A 24,647-nucleotide genomic window follows, 5' to 3' on the forward strand; every position below is an offset into this window, starting at 1 on the left:
ATCATGGTTTCTAATTACTAGGGACTAGTAATTAAGTGATTTTTCATGCCTTTTGGGAATGGTTTACAAGGTTAGTAAGTGGAAATGAATGAAAAGTCTCTCTAAATTGTTCATTAAATTAGAAAGTAATTAGTCAAGATTAAGGAGGTTTCAATGGGATCTCCTCCATAAACCACTCGCATAATTAATTCAGGGGACTTTGCATGAATTTAGGGGTGAATTTGTATAATGGAATGAAAGTAAGGTTATTTTAAGGGATGACTGCTTCATAGAGATCCACAAGGCTATGGAGGCACAGCTTATCCCAGGTTTTTCCACAAAGTTATGCGGGTGGAGGAGACAGCTTATCAATCTATAGCCAGTGGTGACTTGCCAGACAACGTGCGGTATGCATGTTGTGTATGTGACAGTGTAAGGTACCCAGAGAGAAAAGAATGATCCGACTGTGGCTCTACCACACCTCTCTCAGGCATTCAGTCAATCCACTGATGATACGTAACTAGGCTCCGGGCTGTGCTGCAGTGCAGGCCATGTGTATCTGTTTGAGTGTGTCAGGGCTGTGCGATTGGTTGAAAATGATAATGAGATGGAGAATATAAATTCAGTTAGGAGTCATGTCGAGGCAAGTGAAGTTCAGCTATACGAGGACTGATATTTAGGAGAGGAGGGGAGCGGACGGTGGGAGAGTTGTAGGTGAGGTGTCCATTTTTGGAAAATAAAGGCATGAAAAATGGGGGGGAAGCATGCAACCACAGAGAAAGAATAGATGGGGTTTTAATAAGAAGAAGACTTGGATGTTAGCACTTCCGGTTCCTGTAAAAGTCAATGGGATTTCTGTATGGGGATTTTGCCTGAAATAAGGTCTGTGGTTAACAAAACGTTTTATGATTTTCAAAGGGTAAATGCGTTTTTTTTTAACTCGATTTTCAGAAAACGCTTCAAAAGTCATCAAAGTGGTCCTCATTTGTGAAAATTGTCTTGCCCAACACAAGGTTAGCTGTTTCATAAACTTTTGTTAACCACAGACCTCATTTCATGCATTTTACCGAAATTCCCATAAAAAAATCCCATTGACTTTTACACGTAGGAACCAGGAAGTGCAGAGAATTCTGGGTAAAAAAATAGATCATCCCTGCGGTACGGCAAGTATGAGAAAGAGAGGGGGAGTGAAGGGGGAAAGACAAATGGAGTTCTGTTGGATATTGGAGTGGAACAGCAAAAGGATTACAAACAAGCAAAGACAATGCCTGTTGGTCAATAGACTAGAATGCTATGATGCCACAAGACGTGTCCCCATGTTCACAAACCAGTTGGCTACTGTATTTCAGATCAGATATTTAGATCAGATCGTCATCGTCATCCGACCAGTGACGACAACGTCCGAAGTTGGTCCCCGGGCGCTGTACGAGAAAGCGACCACTGCTCCTGGCCTGCCCCTCGGAGGAAAGGACATGCCTGGATGGGTTAAATGCAGAGGACACTTTTCACCGGCCACCGTCAGCATGAGTGTGTTGTGGCCGCATGCATGTATTGTGGTGTTTGTGTGACAATAAAAGACGGGCTTGTCCGTTACGAGTTTTTTTTGTATGCCCATATGACCACGTTTGACTGGAAGCAACAAGTTGAAACCCCTAGGGAGGTATATTTTAGGGAGCGACTCATTTCTGTGTCGACTAGTCTTTTTTTTGACTAGTCAATTAGTCTATAAGAAAACACTCAGAAAGTCTATCCACCTTATTTTTTAATGCCCCACTGTAAAAAATAATTGTGCGTACAAGGTCCGGTTTAACGTGACTATTGCTGCAGCTTGCCATTTCCTAATGTATTCTACTTGATTTGAAAAGATGGCCACCTACACTCAGTCTCTTGTACCCTGGCTGAATTGAACATAACTTGGTCAATAAGTATGTAACATACAAAATAAAACAACCCGTAATATCTTAATTTTATGTAGAATGCAGAGGACATGTAACTGTTTAGGTAAACTTGCATTCCAGGAATATTGTGCTCTTAAGATGACGTTAGTGGCTCGAGTCTGTTTCGTCCTGAAACCCACACGCTTTGCGGTGGTGGTTTTAGCGTAACCTATGTGCGATTCGAGGCGTAAAGTATGTGCGTTTTAGCGTAACTTATGTGGGATTCGAGGAGTAACCTATGTGGGGTTTGGCGTAACCTATGTGCGATTCGAAATAACGTATCCGAGATAGAAAACGTTATGAATATAGCCACGTTATAAACAACAAACTAACGCCGGTGATCCGTATGGAAACAGTGTTACTTGAAATGGTTAATATTAGCCACAGCAGGCGATTACCCATGAATGCACTGCGCTCTTAAAGGGATATTTATCGACGAGATTTTTGCCAAGCTGGACCTGATTAGTGATTTGCTCCGTTCGCCCAGACGGGTGTCAAGCTGTCAGCAACAAGGCTGGGAGGATCACACCGGAAGAAGCACCCATCAGCAGATCAGGCAAAAATGGCCGCCAAAAATAAGGTGGATAGAGAGGCAAAGTGGAACGTCAATTCCTGCTTCAGCACTGTACCAGAGATTTTCATCCGCCATTTATTTTCCCATAGACATTTAGTTAAATGCTTATAAAATAGTTTTACTTGGTCGAACCAAACGGTTCAGCTAACGCTATAATTGGGAGAGACCATAGAACATTTCACTCCGACCAAAACTTAAAAAAACAACATCGAAAGAATATTTTCTTTAAACCCGCATTTTTAAAGTTTTGGTCCCAGTGAAATGTTATGTGTTCTCTCCTGTTTCTAAATATACTGTATCTGTACCATTTGGTTTGAACCAGTAAAACAATTTCTATACGCATTTTACGAAATGTGTATGGGAAAATAAATGGCAGATGAAAATCTCTGGTACAGTACTGAAGGAGGAAGTAGGCGGTCACTTTGCCTCTATTGAGCACAATTTCATCTATAATAGGGATGCACGATATATCGGCAAAAATGGCTCTCTCACAACAAGCAATCTGATTGGTTCACAGCTGTGGTATATTTAGCGTATACCACAGCTAGAGCCGCATCCCCGAAATCCTCCGCCTCTGAGAAAACAAACGGTAGCTAGCTAGCCTGCTAGCCTCGCAAACGGCACCTCCTAAGCCAACCTGTGTCACCATAATACCCACAGTGCCTTGCGGTAGTGTTTACTGTCATCTCCTACTAGTGACATCATCAGTATACGACCGCTAGCTAGCTAATTATTAGCCTCGCAATTAGAGTGGCTGTCTGTGTATGCTCCCTGGCTGTATGACATCAGTCTCATGGAATATCGGATTTGGGACTTGGAAGTGAGTGAGGAAGTAGAACTGAAGTTCTACTTCAAATTCTCGGGCGGACCACCACAGTTTGGGAACCAATGTTCTACACATAGGGGCTTTAAAAGAGTGGATTTTTCCTTTAATAAATTGCACAAAGTGGAATTTTAACAGAAATCGGAATGTAAATGATATCACAATATTGATACCAGACATTTCCAGGCCCCCGGTATATGATCATATCTTTTTTCTAGATGCTCACCGTGTATTTCCTCCATTGGCCCACCATCTGCTCCTCGGTGCGGTCGGCCCGGTCCGCAGCGTCGCGGCCCTCCTCCAGCTCACGGTCCAGCCCCTGGAGCAGCAGGGTGAGGCGGCCGATGTCGTCCCCCAGGCGGTGGCACCGCGTCAGGTACTGGCTGTGGGAGTCCAGGCTGATGCGCAGGCCCTCCCCGGCTTCACACAGGCCCTGCCGCAGCCTCTGCCAGCCCAGCCTCAGCTCCTCCGCCTCCTCTACCACCACCTCCGCTCCACCGGGGGAGCTGTTGGCCCTCACCGCCTCCGCCACGCCCTCAATGTGCTGCAGGGTTCTCTCCTCACTGGCGACGCTGTCGTCTAGGGCCTGACAGCAGTGAGGGGGGGGGGGGGGGGGGGGAGGAATAAATCATTTCAGCATGCTAGCTTACATTCAGTGTTTGGGCAAGTTATTGGAAATTAGTAATTAGTTACAGTTACTAAGTAATTGTATTACTTTACAAATTACTGCATAATGAAAGTAATTAGTTAATAGCGAAAGTAACTTTTGCATTACTTTTTAAAGTCTGCTTCGATTCCCTTATTAATGCACGTTATTTTAGTGTTGCTGTGGCACAGTGTGGGACAAGACACTGTCAAATTTTCTAGCATTTTACCTGCATGGGATACTTGAACATTTGCTTATGGGGAGGCTTATAGCCTACTCAAGGTCATTAGCCTCTGGGGTTTATAGCCTACTCAAGGTCATTAGCCTCTGGGGCTTATAGCCTACTCATTGTACTCAAGGTCATTAGGCTCTGGGGCTTATAACCTATTCAAGGTCATGGGGCTTAAAGTCTACTCAAGATCATTAGCCTCTGGGGCTTATAACCTATTCAAGGTCATTAGCCTCTGGGGCTTATAACCTATTCAAGGTCATTAGCCTCTGGGGCTTATAACCTATTCAAGGTCATTAGCCTCTGGGGCTTATAACCTACTCAAGGTCATTTGCCTCTGGGGCTTATAGCCCTCTTCACATGCAGTTTCGATAAAATGACAGGATGGGGAAACCTAGTTCTGGATGTGTGGCTATTAGCTTACATGGACTGCCGCAATAAAGCGATAAATATAGTAATAGTTAAATATTTTTAAAATGGTAATGCAGCAGATACTGAAGCATTTGATAATAAAGTACATTGTTGTATAAGCAGTGCTTCTACATGTATGTATGTAGTCTGCTTTTGTATGTTTGCTAACGGTTTAGTTGCTAACGTTAGCCAGCAAGCTGCTTAGCCTTATGTTACTGTATTCTCCATTGAAGAAACAAAGGCACCCGATCAACTAGAGATCTGCAATCACATTCATAACGATAATTAATTAGGTCTTTATGTTGCCACAAATGTACAGTGGGATCAGACAGAACCTGTGCTTACTTCTTCTTTTTTGTTATATTCGTATACATATTATTTTTCATTATTTTGTGTTCCAACGCTTTTCAAAGACGCTTCATGTATCCTATTACTGTTTTCTGCGGATGTCCAAAAACCTATGCTAAGTGCATGTTGTACAATGGAGATTACTCTATTCAAACTGCTTTATCTACTGTTCCTACAGCTTTTGACAGCTTTTGAGCCTATGACTAAGGCACTGTGAAATACTGGCAACACTAGTGGATTTTCCACTGAGAGTTAGTCTCACTTGTAAGGCTTTGAGTCTGTTCTCGGCTGTGTCCTCTCTCTCCACCAGATCAGTCAGCTCCTTTGTCTTGGTCAGCAGCCAGGACTGGAACCTCTGAACGCAGCCTTGGTACATCTGGTGCTCCTCAGCGATCTTCTGAAGCAGCAACAGACGCTCCTAGCACAGCGTAGGACACACACAACATGTTAGAGAAGGCATCACAAAGTCAACATTTGGGTAGTTGACACTATCCCCTGAATGTGAATTCTCTAGTAAAACTCTTTGATGACGTCTGTTACTTCAAGTATGAGACTCCTGAGAGTCCGTTGAAAACAAGAATGACAGACTACTGAATAAGAACGACTAGAGAAGAGGCCAAGATCGAAAACAGACTGGGAGCCAATTCACAGGAGTAGGAGGCGCTTCCAGGGGACATTATTTGTAACATTCCGATTTTGCGTAAAAAATGCCAAAAACATTTAAAAAAATCATTTTCAATCCCCCGTGCTCTACAGATGAATGGACTATTCCTTCTTTAGCCGTGTTGAGCCTGCTGCTCATGCGAGCTTGAAGCCACACTCCAGGTGGAGTGGACGCACACACACACGTTCATAGGGAAGCATTAACTCCTATAGGTAACATGGTGCATCAAACAGTTTAACAGAGCTGTCAGAGCACATTACAAACGATTTAAAAGGAAAGAAGAAGATGAAAACTAAAGCAAACACTTTACTTTCACTTTCACTGTTGGTCCCCCCGAAACAACTAAGTTAGCAGGACCTTTGACCGTATCTTCTATGTGTTCAAACTTAGTTGAAAGGTGCAATACAAATTGGCCCATAAAACCAGACATTGTGCTGTCCTTGATGCCCTCACCTCGGCCCTGTTGCAGACCTCATTACAGACATTGTGCTGTCCTTGATGCCCTCACCTCGGCCCTGTTGTGGACCCATAAAACCAGACATTGTGCTGTCCTTGATGCCCTCACCTCGACCCTGTTGTGGACCCATAAAACCAGACATTGTGCTGTCCTTGATGCCCTCACCTCGACCCTGTTGTGGACCCATAAAACCAGACATTGTGCTGTCCTTGATGCCCTCACCTCGGCCCTGTTGTGGACCTCGTTACAGACATTGTGCTGTCCTTGATGCCCTCACCTCGGCCCTGTTGTGGACCCATAAAACCAGACATTGTGCTGTCCTTGATGCCCTCACCTCGACCCTGTTGTGGACCCATAAAACCAGACATTGTGCTGTCCTTGATGCCCTCACCTCGGCCCTGTTGTGGACCTCGTTACAGACATTGTGCTGTCCTTGATGCCCTCACCTCGGCCCTGTTGCAGACCTCGTTACAGACATTGTGCTGTCTTTGATGCCCTCACCTCGGCCCTGTTGTGGACCTCGTTACAGACATTGTGCTGTCCTTGATGCCCTCACCTCGGCCCTGTTGTGGACCTCGTTACAGACATTGCGCTGTCCTTGATGCCCTCACCTCGACCCTGTTGTGGACCTCGTTACAGACATTGTGCTGTCCTTGATGCCCTCACCTCGGCCCTGTTGTGGACCTCGTTACAGACATTGTGATGTCCTTGATGCCCTCACCTCGACCCTGTTGTGGACCTCGTTACAGACATTGTGCTGTCCTTGATGCCCTCACCTCGGCCCTGTTGTGGACCTCGTTACAGACATTGCGCTGTCCTTGATGCCCTCACCTCGGCCCTGTTGTGGACCTCGTTACAGACATTGTGCTGTCTTTGATGCCCTCACCTCGGCCCTGTCGGGGACCTCGTTACAGACATTGTGCTGTCCTTGATGCCCTCACCTCGGCCCTGTTGCAGACCTCGTTACAGACATTGTGCTGTCTTTGATGCCCTCACCTCGGCCCTGTCGGGGACCTCGTTACAGACATTGTGCTGTCCTTGATGCCCTCACCTCGGCCCTGTTGCAGACCTCGTTACAGACATTGTGCTGTCTTTGATGCCCTCACCTCGGCCCTGTCACAGACCTCGTTACAGACATTGTGCTGTCTTTGATGCCCTCACCTCGGCCCTGTTGTGGACCTCGTTACAGACATTGTGCTGTCCTTGATGCCCTCACCTCGGCCCTGTTGCAGACCTCGTTACAGACATTGTGCTGTCCTTGATGCCCTCACCTCGGCCCTGTTGCAGACCTCGTTACAGACATTGTGCTGTCCTTGATGCCCTCACCTCGGCCCTGTTGTGGACCTCGTTACAGACATTGTGCTGTCTTTGATGCCCTCACCTCGGCCCTGTTGCAGACCTCGTTACAGACATTGTGCTGTCCTTGATGCCCTCACCTCGGCCCTGTTGTGGACCTCGTTACAGACATTGTGCTGTCCTTGATGCCCTCACCTCGGCCCTGTCACAGACCTCGTTACAGACATTGTGCTGTCTTTGATGCCCTCACCTCGGCCCTGTTGTGGACCTCGTTACAGACATTGTGCTGTCCTTGATGCCCTCACCTCGGCCCTGTTGCGGACCTCGTTACAGACATTGTGCTGTCCTTGATGCCCTCACCTCGGCCCTGTTGCAGACCTCGTTACAGACATTGTGCTGTCCTTGATGCCCTCACCTCGGCCCTGTTGTGGACCTCGTTACAGACATTGTGCTGTCCTTGATGCCCTCACCTCGGCCCTGTTGCGGACCTCGTTACAGACATTGTGCTGTCCTTGATGCCCTCACCTCGGCCCTGTCGTGGACCTCGTTACAGACATTGTGCTGTCCTTGATGCCCTCACCTCGGCCCTGTTGTGGACCTCGTTACAGACATTGTGCTGTCCTTGATGCCCTCACCTCGGCCCTGTTGTGGACCTCGTTACAGACATTGTGCTGTCTTTGATGCCCTCACCTCGGCCCTGTCACAGACCTCGTTACAGACATTGTGCTGTCTTTGATGCCCTCACCTCGGCCCTGTTGTGGACCTCGTTACAGACATTGTGCTGTCCTTGATGCCCTCACCTCGGCCCTGTTGTGGACCTCGTTACAGACATTGTGCTGTCCTTGATGCCCTCACCTCGGCCCTGTTGCGGACCTCGTTACAGACATTGTGCTGTCTTTGATGCCCTCACCTCGGCCCTGTTGCGGACCTCGTTACAGACATTGTGCTGTCTTTGATGCCCTCACCTCGGCCCTGTTGCGGACCTCGTTACAGACATTGTGCTGTCCTTGATGCCCTCACCTCGGCCCTGTTGCGGACCTCGTTGTAGGCGTGCTGCAACCTCTCCTGGGCCTCGGGCTCCACACTGGGGTCCTGGGTGCGGTTGTACAGGGCAGCCGCCTCGTCCAGCAGCCTCTCCAGCAGCGTGGCCTGGCCATGGATGTCGCTCACCACCACCCTCTGCTGGTCCACCTGGAGAATATAAAATAATATATTAGTGCAGGGCTGGCCAATACATCGATCGCAAAGGCCATGCTGGTAGATCGCGTGCCATTCATAAAATCGGACATTCTTCTATCAAGTTTCCGGCAGTGTATACGCTACTAGGTGTATACTGCCCTCCACAGGGACAAGGATAAAACTACGTGTTAACACATGTGGCACTTTTAAATGGGTCAATTTAATGTAAAAGACATTGAAAATATGATTTTATTTAATGTAATTTTATTCAGTCATCATAAATAACAAAATCACAGTATAAACAAAATCAAATCAACCAGAGACTGAACAGGCTCAGGCAGAAGCAAAATGCTTATATTAACTCATTCAGGGCCAGTTTAGGACTGCCAATATTTAGCACAGGCCAAAGATTTTCATAATTGTTGGTCATCTTTCAAGACCCACAGTAAATTATCTATTAGCACCAGAGTGATTTGCAATACCTCAAAATGAAGATGTACGTCTCTGGGTTCACCAGGAAAAAAAAAGTGAGCTTTTAGCATGTTCTGTACTCTACTTATAGCCATTTATATACACCCTGTTTTCCCCCAATAGGTCTCCCTGAGAAAATAAACAGGAGAAAAGGCAATTTTTGTAAAAGGGCACATTCTCAAGCAGAACTCGCTCTCAATTCTTTTATTTTGAACTGTATTGACATCAGACATGTAAATACTATTCGTTATGACACAAATGGAAAAAAAAAAAAATATATATATATATATATATATACACATGAAGTGCTTTTTTTTTTACATTCAACAATACAGCAGTGTGAGTGAGTGTGCAGACAGACACACAGACAGACAGACAGACAGACAGACACACCGACAGACAGACAGACAGACAGACAGACAGACAGACACACACACACACACACACACACACACACACACACACACACACACACACACGATCCCCCTTCGTTGCGTGATTTCTAACCCCACATAGGATAAGCAATAACCACGCCCTGTGGCGCCGGGATTGGCCAGGAGCAACACTGGAGGGCACGCAGCCCAGCGATTTCATGAAGCTCTTGAGAACGGACAGCGGGCTGCTGTGAATGCCGCTTCTGCCTGCCTAGCTGTTCGTGTGCTGCTCGTCCATGTCTCCCTGTCATATCCTCCCTGCTATCGTTCCCGTTTTCCCCTCGGCTATTCAACACGTCCTCACCGCCCTCTGATCACTGCTGATCGATCATTTCCTCATTCCTCCGATGATCAAACGCATCTCTGGAACTTTCTCCGGTTTTCTCCGGCTGGCACACAGGAAAGCGACCAGCTCCTGCAGCGCGCGAGGGGCGTTTCAATGGCGTTTCTCCTGTCTGCACAAGGCAAGCTCCTTATCCGTTTTCTGATATTCCTCCTGCTCAATTTCAAAACAACAGCTGCGGTATGTGTTTGTTCACGTGTTGTCTTAGATGATAGGGACCTGATACCATGTGACAGGCTGGGGAAGTGTTTAAACTACGCCCTGCAGTAATACAAACAAAAACACGTCAAACACGTCATTGGCCCTCTGGGCTATTCCTGATAACACGTCAAAGACGTCATTGGCCCTGAATGAGTTAAGCCTGACCTAATTTCTACTCAATTAAGCTTTCCTCCAACATAAAATAAAAAACAGAAAAGTAAATTTGCAACAGTCAATGTTTACAACACAGAAAATATATATATATATATATTTTTTTAAACAGCATCAGAAAATTTATTCACACTTATAACCTTCAAAAATAGCTTCAGAAACCATTTTTTTGAAAACCAAAAGCGAATTACACATCTTCAAATTTATATGTGCATCATTCCAAACTTTCACCCCAACAATGGAAACACATCTCCTTTTAATCTCTTTTTTAGCTTTTTGCACATTAAACTTGCACACACCTCTTAGATCGTACTTGCTGTCCCGTATTGAAAATAACTTTTGCACAGAGAATGGGAGTGACTTTGATTTTGCTTTAAACATTATTTGCATTATCTTATAATAGAACAAGTCATTAAATTTCATAACATGGGAATTTAGAAACAGTGGATTTGTGTGAGCATAGTAATCCTTTTTATTAATGATACGTATGGCTCGTTTTTGTAGAACAACTATTGAATTTAGAGTTGTTTTAAAGGTTGATCCCCAGAGTTCTACACAATAAGACATGTAAGGTAAAATGAGTGAACAATAAATGATATGCAAGGCCTTATAATTCAATACATCTCTAAATTTATACAGGATTGCTAGTGACTTTAAGAGAGACAGTTAAAAAAAGAATAAGCTTACCTTGTGTTTTATAAAATAAAAACAAGATTTTTACACAAAACATCCTGAGATCTATTGAAATCTATTGTCCTGTGGAGGGTCCAGTAAGGTAAAAAATAATTAATGTATTTTCAGAGTTTTTTTTGTTTTGTTTTTGTTTTTGTTGTTGTTGTTGTTGTTGTTTTTTGGGGGGGGGGGGGGGGGGTTGGTAGATCATGTCGAGCTGGTCTTTTTAAAAGTAGCTCACAAGGCAAAAAAGTTTGGGCACCCCTGGATTAGTGTATTTTTTAATATATTAGTGTTTTTCTTTCAATTAGAAAAGTGTTTGTCTCACACCAGGGGAGATGAAGTCACCAAACAGAGCGTAGGACTGAAGGATAAACTATACCATGTTTTGACTTTGCTAATTGAGTATGTGGGATGAACTATTACACTTGTTGTGATCAGTGTATAAAAACATAAGCTTCCAAGTGTTCCTTTGCCACTTCTCTGAAAACTGACCAATGCACGTAGAATAAAGAAGTTCACAGGAGACTCTGGCTGTGTCTCAAACCTGTTCAGGCAACATCTTGAATATTTAAAAAAAATGCTGCCTTCTGAGGTGCCTCAGGACATCGCACCTCAGCGCTGCATGTCCCGATCAGTGACTCCTCACACCCCCACCACGGACTGTTCTCCCTGCTGCCATCTGGGAGGAGGTTCTGCACCTCACACCTCCACCACGGACTGTTCTCCCTGCTGCCATCTGGGAGGAGGTTCTGCACCTCACACCCCCACCACGGACTGTTCTCCCTGCTGGCATCTGGGAGGAGGTTCTGCACCTCACACCTCCACCACGGACTGTTCTCCCTGCTGCCATCTGGGAGGAGGTTCTGCAGCATCCGGTCGGTGCAGGACCACCAGATTCTGCAACAGTTTCTTCCCCCAAGCCATCAGACTGCTGAACTTAAAATAAGCACTTTTGCACAACCGAACTCACTGCACTTTATAATATCCTCAGGTCTTTTTCCACTACTGCACTTTACAATTCTCCCAGCGTCCATCTCTGCAGTTTATCTTATTTTTTTGCTGCTTTTAGTATATTACAATATTTTACATGCACTTTAACCCCCATATTTTTAATCCTAGTCTGTGCCTATTTTAACCCTGTGCTGAGTCTTATGCAACGGAATTTCGTTTAGCGTGCACTTCTGAATGACAATAAAGTTTGTCACTCACTAACTCACTCAATTGAGTCTTTTCCCCAATCCAGACTCTTTTAAAGATAGCTTGAAACAAAAACACTGCTTCTGACTTCCGTTGGAGACGCAGCCACTGAAACCTTTGCTGACTTGTGTCACTGACTGGACAGGGGACACCCACCTGCCACAGCTTCTCCTTCACCCCCAGCTGCAGCTCCAGGCGGGCATCCAGGCTGCGCTGCTGCCGAGTCAGCCACAGCTCAAACTCCTCGTAGGCCTTCAGGTACTCACTCCAGTGCAGCCACACCCACTCGATGCGACTGGGGAGAGGGGACATGAGAGAGGGGCGGGACATGAGGATGAGTGTAAGTCTGTGCAGACATGTTTAAACTGGGTTCACATTGAGGATGCAAATTGTACTCAACTAGGCATCTTCGCCCATAGCTCGGCCTCACCTGCCGTATTGGCGCACGTGCGTGTGTGTGTTGCGCACTAAGGGTCACTTTACACGAGGACGGTTTCCTATGGTGACGGGGAATTATTGTATCGTTAGTGCCTCCCTTTTAGACGGCGACGGTGAATTTGGGCATAGGAAGCGACACATTTTAAAACCACCCTCCAGAGTGAAATTCTTTGATACGCTTCCCGCTGAGGGCTCCATGTAATCGCTTTGAGACGGCACATTTCAGAAACTCTGACGTGCCTGCACACGCGACACACGCGATTACGCCATAGCCGTGCGCGAGTTGGCAACCATTTTCAAAATAAAACGTCAGTATGAATGAAGTTTGGCAACATTCAGAATTAAGCTACACTGCGGCCAACTTCAGTTACATGTTCATAACGTTACTGCTGCGAGGAGCCGATGGCTGTACCCGGTCGGCATTTAACGTTAGTTACAAAAGCACGTCGACAGTGTTTTCTCACTGCCAGTAGCCTACAGTAGGGTTTGACAGATAGCACACTCAGTGCTCCCGGTCCTCGCTGCTCGTTAAAGATTTCCAATAGGCGTTATTCTGATAAACTGGTCACATATATGTTACATTCTCACCCGACAAATATTAAAACTTTAAAACAGTTTGGGGGTTTTTTTTTGCTTGAAAAAAGCTTTTTGGCAAGTCTAAATGACTGCGGAAGGCGGACTCTACTGACTCTACTGTTTAAAACAGGAAAGACGATTACGAAATTACGTCATGCAGAAGCGTCCTTGTGTGGGCAAAGAATAAGGTGATCACACTGCCACCTAGCGACCTGGCATGTACATTACTGCGTTTTAAAAATTCAACAGCGCTCATGTAAACAGGGAGAAGGTGTGAAGGAAAAGGTGTGAAGGAAACGCTATTGTGTTGTTTCTTCCAGAAACTGTCCTCATGTAAAGGGCCCCTAAATGTTATTGCATCAGTGATGTCACAATGCCTCCTTGTGTGTGTCTGTATGCCCCATTATGATATCACTGATGACATCATCAGTGTGTGTGTGTGTGTGTGTGTGTGTGTGTGTGTGTGTGTGTGTGTGTGTGTGCCAGAGTCCTGCACCGGGTCGGGGTTCCGCGGGGCCCCGCCGGGAATGCGGGGGGCGGGTAAAAAATACACTTCTGTAAATTGGTGGGTCGGGCGGCGGGTAAAAATTAACTAATGCGGATGGGGGGCAGGTGGAACAACGACAACGTATCAGCCATGTATGTTTTTCTGTTGCACTCAGACTGAGGCAGGAGGTGTGTCTGGCAGGGGGTGTGTCTGGCAGGGGGTGTGTCTGGCAGGGGGTGTGTCTGGCAGCTGGTCTGACTCGAAGAGGAGAAAAGTTTCTGACGCACGTTTTTCGCTTTGTTTACATAACCGGCATCGTTTCAAGTATGCGCATACTGTGCAATGTGTGACGCTATATGGACTGCACAAAACATTCAAAACTCAGCTGCGGAGTGAAGGTGATTGATTGGAGACAATATGAGTCGGACAGATAATATAGTAGGCTAACGTTAGCCGCCATCCACTACAGTCAAACATACTGTTTGACGGCTGTTTTCATAGTAACAGGCAACAACATGTCATGGATGGATAGGTGAAAGTGGAGAGGTCTCATCCCAACGTGGATTTACGTTCCTCCAACAGCAATCATAAAGGCAGTATGGATTATACCGGACATATTGGAAATAGCTGGTAAGTCACTTTGCTTGCTGTAACTGTCTGTGTGTCTGATAGCAGAGCTATCCAGCTGGTTAGTGAGCTAGCAGCTGCTAAAAGCGAATTAACGTACATCAGCTGACGAGTCTCGGCCAGAAAGACTGCTGTTCGCCTCCCGTGTGAAACGGTGGCAGTTTCGTTAGGTTCACTACAAATGCAGATTAACGGTTATTATATATATGCGGTTCCGGATCGGAGCGCGGGTCTCATGTCTGCGGGGCGGGGTGGGTTGCGGTACTGATTGATCATATGTGCGGGTTCGCGGAGCGGGGTCGGTACTGCACGTCGCGGGGCCGGGCGGAACTGGGTCTTGAAAATCAGACCCGCGCAGGACTCTGGTGTGTGCACGCACTTATGACATCACTTTTGACATCATCGCCGATGACGACATCATCACTGATAACATCACATCATTAACTAATTAGCCTAATTACGGCGCAAGGCACAAAGCCTTTAAAGGGGTGTACTAAGTTGATTCATTTAGTTAGTAATTAAGTTAATCAAGCAAAGAGCAACAGACCGCACCAGTGACTTCATGTAGCCTATAGGGAAAAAACACCACAGCCTTGAATGACAAGGAACAGTGACAGCCCATAGAAACAGCCTTCATTTTCAAGTGACGTTCCTCTTTTTAACTTCCTCTTTAGTATTTCAAGCCCAGTTTGGACCAGGCCTGCAAGTCATACTATATAACAACACGACGTGTTGCAAGTTGGACTGGGGATCAGCTAAAAGTGTCATCATTCTGATTTCTTCCTTCACATGTGACACAGATCTGATGTGTTCTAGTCAGTGTGATGTTAGAGAGGGGTGCATGTAATTGCAGAATTTCAACCCTATTCTGGACCATACATCTTAAACCGCTCAAATCAGAATTGGTCAATGTTGCAATGACAATAAGTCAATCTTGTGTTGTCATCATAACAGTTGCCATATGGGGACACGGTGGCACAGTGGTAGTGCCTCACAGCAATAAGGTCCTCGGTTCGATTTCCACCTGGGATGCTGTGGGCGCTGAGGGTGTGTCCCCATTCCCATGTCCTCAGTGCCTACTGCCCAGGTGGGCTCGTCAAAAAGGGCCTTTCTGTGTGGAGTTTACATGTTCTCCCTGTACTGGGGTTTACTCCAGATAAGAACAACCTGCTAAAAAACATGCAAAAATAATAATAATAATAAAATAATAATAATAATGAAAAACAGATGCCATATTTCGGCGCCATGGCAGCTTGGCTAAGCTTGGGAGTTCAGAGTCATTGCTTCTAAGCCTTTGTTCACACCTGGAGCCTAACATAAGCAGAGCTGAAGCTTGAGGCAGGCTCAACGCTCAAGCTGAGCTGACACACAAGAAGCCTTCTCTTTTCCTCAGCGTCTCGCTCGGCGTGCCTTGAACCCGCCCACAACTCCCATTGACTTCATGCCTGGGAGCTTCACGCTTCACGCTTGGAAAATAGGACTGAATCCTGAACGATCGCTTCAGCGTGCCTTGAGCAAGGCACACACGTGGCTGGTGTGAACGGCTTCACCTGTTAACAAGGACGCCGAAATGAAACTTGTGGCTTCAGCGTAGGTTGAGCGTTGCTTCGGCGTATGGTGTGAACGGGCTGCAACTTAGAAGGTAGTTAGATAGCTAGTTCTGTTGCTTCAACTAGTTTTAAGTTGTACATATATATATATACGTATATTTCATGTTAAAAGTGAAATAGAACAGTGAGACAAAAAGAATAAAAACTACTCGCACACCGCAGAGCTCCTTTTCTCCAGATTTATTGTTGTAACGCATTTCGAGCTACATGCTCTTCATCAGACCAGATGAAGAGCATGTTTCGAGCTACAAGGCTCTTCATCAGAACCATGTAGCTCGAAACGCGTTACAACAATAAATCTGGAGAAAAGGAGCTCTGCGGTGTGCGAGTAGTTTTTATTCTTTTTGTCTCACTGTTTTAGTTCAGCTCAGCACCTGCCCCAACTTTGGGTTTTGGATGTGCGTGTCTCCCTCCTTTTTCAAAAGTGAAATAGAAACCATCAGGGAATTCAAGTTGATGCTAAGCTAGCTGATGTTAGCTAATGATGCAAATACACCAGACGCTGAAGCGCTGTGGCGCATCTGGAAGCAAAGCCATTTCAGCACCCTTGTTACCAGGTGAGACCATGGAGACCGACCACGGCGCGCCGGCAGCTCGCGACCTGCAGCAACAGTTCCCGCGTCTGGTCTATTTTCTGCACCAGCCGTGAGTGATTGTGTGAAGCCAGGCAGGAAGTCAGCACAAGATGTGACCGGCACGAAGCAAAACAGAGCATGTCTGGTGTAAACAGCCAGGCTAAAACCAGGCTAAATAAATTAAAATGAGCACTAATGGGGGATAAAAATGGGATAAAAAATCTAATCAAATCTGGAAAATAATGGCACCTGTGACAGTGGATGATGTAGGTGCAGGTCTCCTCCCATAGCGTTTTCAGGTCTTTGAGTTCAGCGTGGGTGTGGTTCTTTAGCTCTTCATCTGCGCTCTGCAGAAGGACCTCTGCTGCAACCAGCACCATGTCCATCTTCACACGGCCCTCGTGCTCCGACTCATGGATTTTCTATACAATGAACACAGGGCAGGAGGTGTGAGTGATGGTGAACACAGGGCAGGAGGTGTGAGTGATGGTGAACACAGTGCAGGAGGTGTGAGTGATGGTGAACACAGGGCAGGAGGTGTGAGTGATGGTGAACACAGGGCAGGAGGTGTGAGTGATGTTGAACACAGGGCAGGAGGTGTGAGTGATGTTGAACACAGTGCAGGAGGTGTGAGTGATGGTGAACACAGTGCAGGAGGTGTGAGTGATGTTGAACACAGGGCAGGAGGTGTGAGTGATGGTGAACACAGGGCAGGAGGTGTGAGTGATGGTGAACACAGGGCAGGAGGTGTGAGTGATGGTGAACACAGGGCAGGAGGTGTGAGTGATGGTGAACACAGTGCAGGAGGTGTGAGTGATGGTGAACACAGGGCAGGAGGTGTGAGTGATGGTGAACACAGTGCAGGAGGTGTGAGTGATGGTGAACACAGGGCAGGAGGTGTGAGTGATGGTGAACACAGGGCAGGAGGTGTGAGTGATGTTGAACACAGGGCAGGAGGTGTGAGTGATGTTGAACACAGTGCAGGAGGTGTGAGTGATGGTGAACACAGTGCAGGAGGTGTGAGTGATGTTGAACACAGGGCAGGAGGTGTGAGTGATGGTGAACACAGGGCAGGAGGTGTGAGTGATGGTGAACACAGGGCAGGAGGTGTGAGTGATGGTGAACACAGGGCAGGAGGTGTGAGTGATGGTGAACACAGTGCAGGAGGTGTGAGTGATGTTGAACACAGGGCAGGAGGTGTGAGTGATGGTGAACACAGGGCAGGAGGTGTGAGTGATGGTGAACACAGGGCAGGAGGTGTGAGTGATGGTGAACACAGGGCAGGAGGTGTGAGTGATGGTGAACACAGTGCAGGAGGTGTGAGTGATGGTGAACACAGGGCAGGAGGTGTGAGTGATGTTGAACACAGTGCAGGAGGTGTGAGTGATGGTGAACACAGGGCAGGAGGTGTGAGTGATGGTGAACACAGGGCAGGAGGTGTGAGTGATGTTGAACACAGGGCAGGAGGTGTGAGTGATGGTGAACACAGTGCAGGAGGTGTGAGTGATGGTGAACACAGTGCAGGAGGTGTGAGTGATGTTGAACACAGGGCAGGAGGTGTGAGTGATGGTGAACACAGGGCAGGAGGTGTGAGTGATGTTGAACACAGGGCAGGAGGTGTGAGTGATGTTGAACACAGGGCAGGAGGTGTGAGTGATGGTGAACACAGTGCAGGAGGTGTGAGTGATGGTGAACACAGGGCAGGAGGTGTGAGTGATGTTGAACACAGTGCAGGAGGTGTGAGTGATGGTGAACACAGTGCAGGAGGTGTGAGTGATGTTGAACACAGGGCAGGAGGTGTGAGTGATGGTGAACACAGGGCAGGAGGTGTGAGTGATGGTGAACACAGGGCAGGAGGTGTGAGTGATGGTGAACACAGGGCAGGAGGTGTGAGTGATGGTGAACACAGTGCAGGAGGTGTGAGTGATGTTGAACACAGGGCAGGAGGTGTGAGTGATGGTGAACACAGGGCAGGAGGTGTGAGTGATGGTGAACACAGGGCAGGAGGTGTGAGTGATGGTGAACACAGGGCAGGAGGTGTGAGTGATGGTGAACACAGTGCAGGAGGTGTGAGTGATGGTGAACACAGGGCAGGAGGTGTGAGTGATGTTGAACACAGTGCAGGAGGTGTGAGTGATGGTGAACACAGGGCAGGAGGTGTGAGTGATGGTGAACACAGGGCAGGAGGTGTGAGTGATGTTGAACACAGGGCAGGAGGTGTGAGTGATGTTGAACACAGGGCAGGAGGTGTGAGTGATGGTGAACACAGGGCAGGAGGTGTGAGTGATGGTGAACACAGTGCAGGAGGTGTGAGTGATGTTGAACACAGTGCAGGAGGTGTGAGTGATGGTGAACACAGTGCAGGAGGTGTGAGTGATGTTGAACACAGGGCAGGAGGTGTGAGTGATGGTGAACACAGGGCAGGAGGTGTGAGTGATGTTGAACACAGGGCAGGAGGTGTGAGTGATGTTGAACACAGGGCAGGAGGTGTGAGTGATGGTGAACACAGGGCAGGAGGTGTGAGTGATGGTGAACACAGTGCAGGAGGTGTGAGTGATGGTGAACACAGTGCAGGAGGTGTGAGTGATGTTGAACACAGGGCAGGAGGTGTGAGTGATGGTGAACACAGGGCAGGAGGTGTGAGTGATGGTGAACACAGGGCAGGAGGTGTGAGTGATGGTGAACACAGGGCAGGAGGTGTGAGTGATGGTGAACACAGTGCAGGAGGTGTGAGTGATGGTGAACACAGTGCAGGAGGTGTGAGTGATGTTGAACACAGTGCAGGAGGTGTGAGTGATGGTGAACACAGGGCAGGAGGTGTGAGTGATGTTGAACACAGTGCAGGAGGTGTGAGTGATGGTGAACACAGTGCAGGAGGTGTGATGTTATTTTAGATGGTGTGTGAGACAGATGAAGCATGCTACATGTAACATTTTCAATCATGAATATATCATTGTCAAATTATATAATAATATATAATACTTGTATCTTCTTTCTTAGTTAAAATTGGCTAAGTGGGCGGTGTCTGTCTGTGGGCTCGGTGTCAAGTCACGATTTGTGATGTCATTAGTGATGTCACTCGAGCAACTGTTTGCCCAACTGTGATGTCACTGTAGTATGAACAGATGGCCACAGTTTGCCCCATTTGCTACACTTTTGTTAATATTCTATTTCCTTTTTGTTCTATTACTCTTAGTATTTGCTGTTGCCATAACTATATTTCCCAATGGGGATAATTAAAGTTTCAACTGATCTTATACACAAGCCTTTTCCACATCTGTTTAAAAAAGGAAAAATAGTTCCCAATTGAGAATCCATATCGCCCAATGTCATTACTTTAAACTGTGGTTTCCTAAATAGTGTATCTGCAAGTTTCACACAGACAAATTGAATGCTTTTTAAGATCTTTTTAAATTATAAATTTAACAAAGATAAAGAAACAAAAAGGCGGCAAAACGGGCCATTTGTGATTGAACATGGCCATTGAATGTTATGAAACGCTATGTCAATGAGTACGGACCCGCGGCAGGCGAGCCTATGATAAGTGATTTGATATGTGCAGGATTATATAAAATAATCATAGGGGCATGATGTCCAACATGTTTGTCATTGTATAGATTTTCAATCTAAGAGGGTTAGGGTTACCATAAGTAAAAACCGTGAATGAACTAATGCAATACAGCTTAAGGAAATTGAACCAAAACGATTGGTGCCATTAACATTTTTTGGTTCAACATAGATCAAAACGTAGATCAAAATGAAACAAAATAAAAAATAGACCTGCATAACATAGTGAAACAAATTGAGACATTTACTACTTCTTTTTTAACTTTTTACAGATCTAGAGACACCCTGCTCAGTGGCAAGATTAGAAGCAGCTGTCTCCACTACAGAGTCTCATGACAGGGTGCAGCAGTGTCACTGCAGGTCAAAGGTCAAGGGTTAAACGTGTGTAGGGTCTCTCACCTCTGTCTCCCGGAGGCGGGCCTCCAGGGCGTGGCGGGGCCCCTGGGTGTTGTCGTTGGCCCTCAGCCTCTCCTGGACGGCCTGCATCCAGGACAGGGCCGCCTCCAGGCTGTCCCTGAACTCCTGCTGCTCCTGCTGCGTCATGATGAGTCCCAGACCTGACAGAGGACAGATCATGATTCTAACCCAGCAGCACTTCTCTAGCCTGGTCAAAACCATCCTGATCACATGACCTCACATTCTGTTTGGCTCGACGTATCAGTCTGGACTTCCAGCCGTCCACAGCAGTTTCAGAGGGCGGGAGCACTTGCCTGGACGGACAACTCCTTCAGCCAATCAGTGTTGTCAAATTGAATCCAAATCCACGCGGGAGAGAGTCAGAGAAAAGGTCCTTTCCGCTGACAAACTCTGCTAGTGCATACTCTTGTTCTTGTTTAATTGTTGCTATTGAGTGTATTTCTGCAATACTACGACTGTGTTTACTCGACCAATGTTAACGTTACCGGGCGGTCGTTGCTTCAGGAAATGCCAAATGTTTTGCCCGGTCACGTCATCAACTAAGATGCAGTCCCTGATTGGCCCAGGAGGTACATTCTAATTCCAGGAAATGGCTGAGAGCGGCCAGTCCAGAAAGATATGTGGAGCTAAATGGAATGTCACTTCCCATGATCAGGGTGGTTTTGAGGCTATCACTTTTCTGGCTGATTTTCACTGATTGGTTTAACCCTAAAACCCCAAACGCACTGGGAGCGTCAGACGCTCGCGTTTTGAAGTCCACCCATTGTTTTAAACGGCCGAACACGCACCAACTTAGAGCGTTCTGAACTGACGCGCGTCAAACTGCCTTGACGCTTGTACTCTGAACCGGTTTCGATTTTGGAGCGTCAAATGAGGTTCCAGCAGCGACCAAAGCGCTCTGAGCTCCCCTCCCTCCCCCTCTCTCTGCCCACTTTCATCCCCATCTGTCTCGCTACGCTCCTCAAACAAATCTCACGGCAGTTTAAATACAGCAAGCATGTAAATATGCTACATTATATCTGATCAAAGTGGGAAGTGTTCTAAACGCATCGGCTAGAAAAATATAGCCTATCCATGGATGTCATGATGAGATTAGATTGGTGAAAGTTTGGACAGAATGTGTGCATCATTTTCTCCCACAGTGCTGCTTTTTTTTCTCCCCCTCTGCACGGCAGACAGGTAGGATGATCCAACAGCCTCTGAATGACAGGGGCTCAAAACTACAGTATAACAACTTTTTTTTTTTTTTATCTGTCAATTGTGCCTAATTACATATAAATTAGTGGCCTTTTCCCCAAAATACTGATGGTTCTGTCATTCTGTGGTGTATACATTTCAGATCTGATGATTGCAGTGCGCTACAGGGGCGTCAAATGACGTTTAGCTCCCTGTGTGTTTTGGTCTTAGCCCTTACCGAACCCTAACCCCTTACCGAACCCTAACCCCTTACCGAACCCTAACCCCTTACCGAACCCTAACCCCTTACCGAACCATAACCAGCTAGGTTTGCTAATCTCACTACTTTAATAAGGCGGAGGGGTTCCGCGCTCCACAATTGCTCAATTGCGGCGCGCGCAGAGTGTGCTAGAAATGAGCACGCTAGAAATAAGCACGTGACCTAGAAATGTGCATGCGAAGCACACAAGCACACAGTATTTCTAGGTTAGCTAATGTTGACTAGAAGAGCTAGCAAGAGAAGAAAAATCTTTGATAACGCTGAACTGTGTAGGCTTTCAGTTTAGTTGTGACAGTTTGCCAAGCAGTCGTGCAACAGGCAGGCATATCTGCACAGTTCTCAAGCAAGTGTGACACACTTCATAGCCTTAATACCCAGACTTGCATTGTCGTCATAGCAACTAACCCTTACAAAATCCATACAGCCTAAGCCTACAGCACGCCACTTTATGATGTACTGGCCAAAGTAGCATAGTTTAGTTTAGTTTATTAAAGGATCCCCATTAGAAGGACATGACTGCACCTCTAATCTTCCTGGGGTAGCAAACAGTGGAAGGAGCATTCTATCCATTCAAGTTCTGTGGTTTCTCCTCTCTGGCTGAATTAGGGTCTTATGATTTCCGCAAAGGGGGGGGGGGGGGGGGACAGAATCAGGTTATTTGGTAATAATTCATTAATTATTCAAATTTGAATTTGAATCAACTGTAAAACAGGGAATATTGCAGAATTTTCATTACTAATTATCAAAATCAAAAGTACACCTAATTATTGTAGTAACCTAAATGATTTCATAATTGTAAAGCCTAGAGAAATGATTCTTATGTCACCTCACAACTTGGTTTTCACTTTGAGAAACAACAACAACAAACAAACAAAAAGAAAACAACAAACAAACAAAATTCTAAAACATCTCTATTGCAGCCACAGTGATAGACACTATACCTGATAGCCCAAATGAATTATAAACATAAAAAAGTTATTTGCAGCATATTTTTTACCTAATTGTAATGAAATGATAACAGACCAGCATGCACCTGTCCATACCTGCGATGTAAACTAGCTGTCAGAGAGCATGTGAGATGATGCTTATGTCACTTTGCTTCTCTGACTCATTGCTTGACAAAGATCCTGGTGGGTCGAGACGTTGCACACAAAAAACACTGATTGGAGCCTCCAGTGTGTGGACTTTCCTTTCTAGTGACTCTTTTGTTCAGCACCTCCACCTCCACCTCCACCTCCACCTCCACCTCCACCTCCACTAAGTTTTTACATCTCCTGGATGTGATTGTGCACATATTTGTTTTTTCCTCTGCAACATAAATTATTCATCAGAAAGGACGAGAGCGAGACAATAATTACGTTTGCTAGCTCAAGCGAGCCCAGATTTATTCCAGTAACATTTAGCTAGTTGGAATATTGACTGCATCTCTGAGGACCGCCCAGCCCAGTATCACACTGACTAGCTTGTAATTCTCATAATGTACATCACGTAACGTTAGCTACTTGTTAACAGCTCATTAACAGCTGACGAAACGCGTCCATTGTTTGTGCTCGATAGCTGAGCCATTTAATTGTTCATTTCATCACTCCGCTGTTTGCTCTCTTTTCAGCCTGGATAGCCTGCTGCTAACTGGTCGCCTGTTCTGTCACTTCTGCTCTGTCGTGTGCCCGTCCAGAAAAGGTCCGTGTTGCTTCCGCGGCACGCTACTTTGTTCTGGAGCACTTTTCTTCTTATGAAATGGAGTTTCTGGAGTTTTGGCAGACCACTCGCAGTCGCAGTCCACCTGCAGTACCTCCACGGCCCACCAGTGGGCCGCGGCCCACACTTTGGGAATCACTGGTGCCATGGCTAATATGACCATACTCCTCTAAGCTGTCTCAGAACAACTGCACCTTGGAGCATTCTCATTGTTTCCACTATTCCCAGCCAGGCAGCACTGCCACTGACTGGATCCAGTTCTGTTCTCCACTGACTTCCACAGACCTAAATACAACAATAACACAACCCATCATTATCAGGCTTTCAGGGTCTCACCTCGCTACTGAATAGTGGCGTGGTGAAGTGAGACAGACACTGTCTGTGTGGGCGGGGACTTGCGGGTGTTACTGTATGTGGCATTAATGAGATTCCAGTATGTCAGTCTGGGATAGACCTCTCATGCAGTGTAGATATCATACTAGGATACCTGCTTGACTCTTTTAATGTGTTTTCTTGAAGTATTTATAAGGCTTAAAATAGGAATAGGAAAAATGACTAATGATCTTTTATTTAGACACTGCGTTTGTTGATGCCAACAGTGACCTCAGCTAACATGATAGATCTGTGTGTATACTGGCTGTTTCAAAAGTAGGAATGCAACGTTTTAATAATCATAATGAAAAATAAAGCTGTGTAGTTTCTCATCCTATATCGCTGTTTGCACAATCATTCAACCTTCAATTTATACGTGGAGCTGGAAACTCAAATATTCAATAATAATAACATAATACAGCGAGTATATATAAAAATGTCTACCTACTTTTGGAACAGGCAGTATATTGCTTTTCTCTTCTGTGGTGCTTGTGTTTGTTGCTTTTGCAGCATTACATTCATTTCCTCTGGTGTCCCCTATCTTATGCACAATGTCAAAACCATAAAGGGGGGGGGGGGGTAGGTCTCTCAAACTCCCACGATATTCGAGTTAATCCAGAGCCCTCTGCCATAAAGACAGGTATGCCATTCTGCAGCAAATAGAATGTGCCTGAGGAGAGGGGGCTGCCTGGGACAAAAAAAAACTTTGGAAGAACAAGACAGACCGAGTCAACGGTGGACAGTAAAAATGCATGGGAGGAGTCTTGGCAGTGCAGAGCACAAAGGGGC

General features: G+C 46.2%; 1 protein-coding gene across 1 annotated transcript in view; it reads right to left on the reverse strand.

Annotated features, from left to right (window-relative positions):
• syne3 (spectrin repeat containing, nuclear envelope family member 3) overlaps positions 1-20,458 on the reverse strand; it is a gene marked incomplete at its 5' end in the record, with an annotated part of 67,229 nt that extends 46,771 nt beyond the window's left edge. The window contains 6 exons of the mRNA XM_083633214.1: positions 3,540-3,899; positions 5,210-5,365; positions 8,385-8,555; positions 12,192-12,330; positions 16,598-16,770; positions 20,315-20,458. Of these exons, the coding sequence (XP_083489340.1) occupies positions 3,540-3,899; positions 5,210-5,365; positions 8,385-8,555; positions 12,192-12,330; positions 16,598-16,770; positions 20,315-20,458 (1,143 nt within the window). The remainder of the gene's footprint in view (positions 1-3,539; positions 3,900-5,209; positions 5,366-8,384; positions 8,556-12,191; positions 12,331-16,597; positions 16,771-20,314) is intronic.
• Between the last annotated feature and the right edge of the window lie 4,189 nt (positions 20,459-24,647).

The sequence above is a fragment of the Poromitra crassiceps genome (assembly GCF_964638095.1).
Source record: "Poromitra crassiceps genome assembly, chromosome: 3".
Classification (NCBI taxonomy): domain Eukaryota; kingdom Metazoa; phylum Chordata; class Actinopteri; order Beryciformes; family Melamphaidae; genus Poromitra; species Poromitra crassiceps.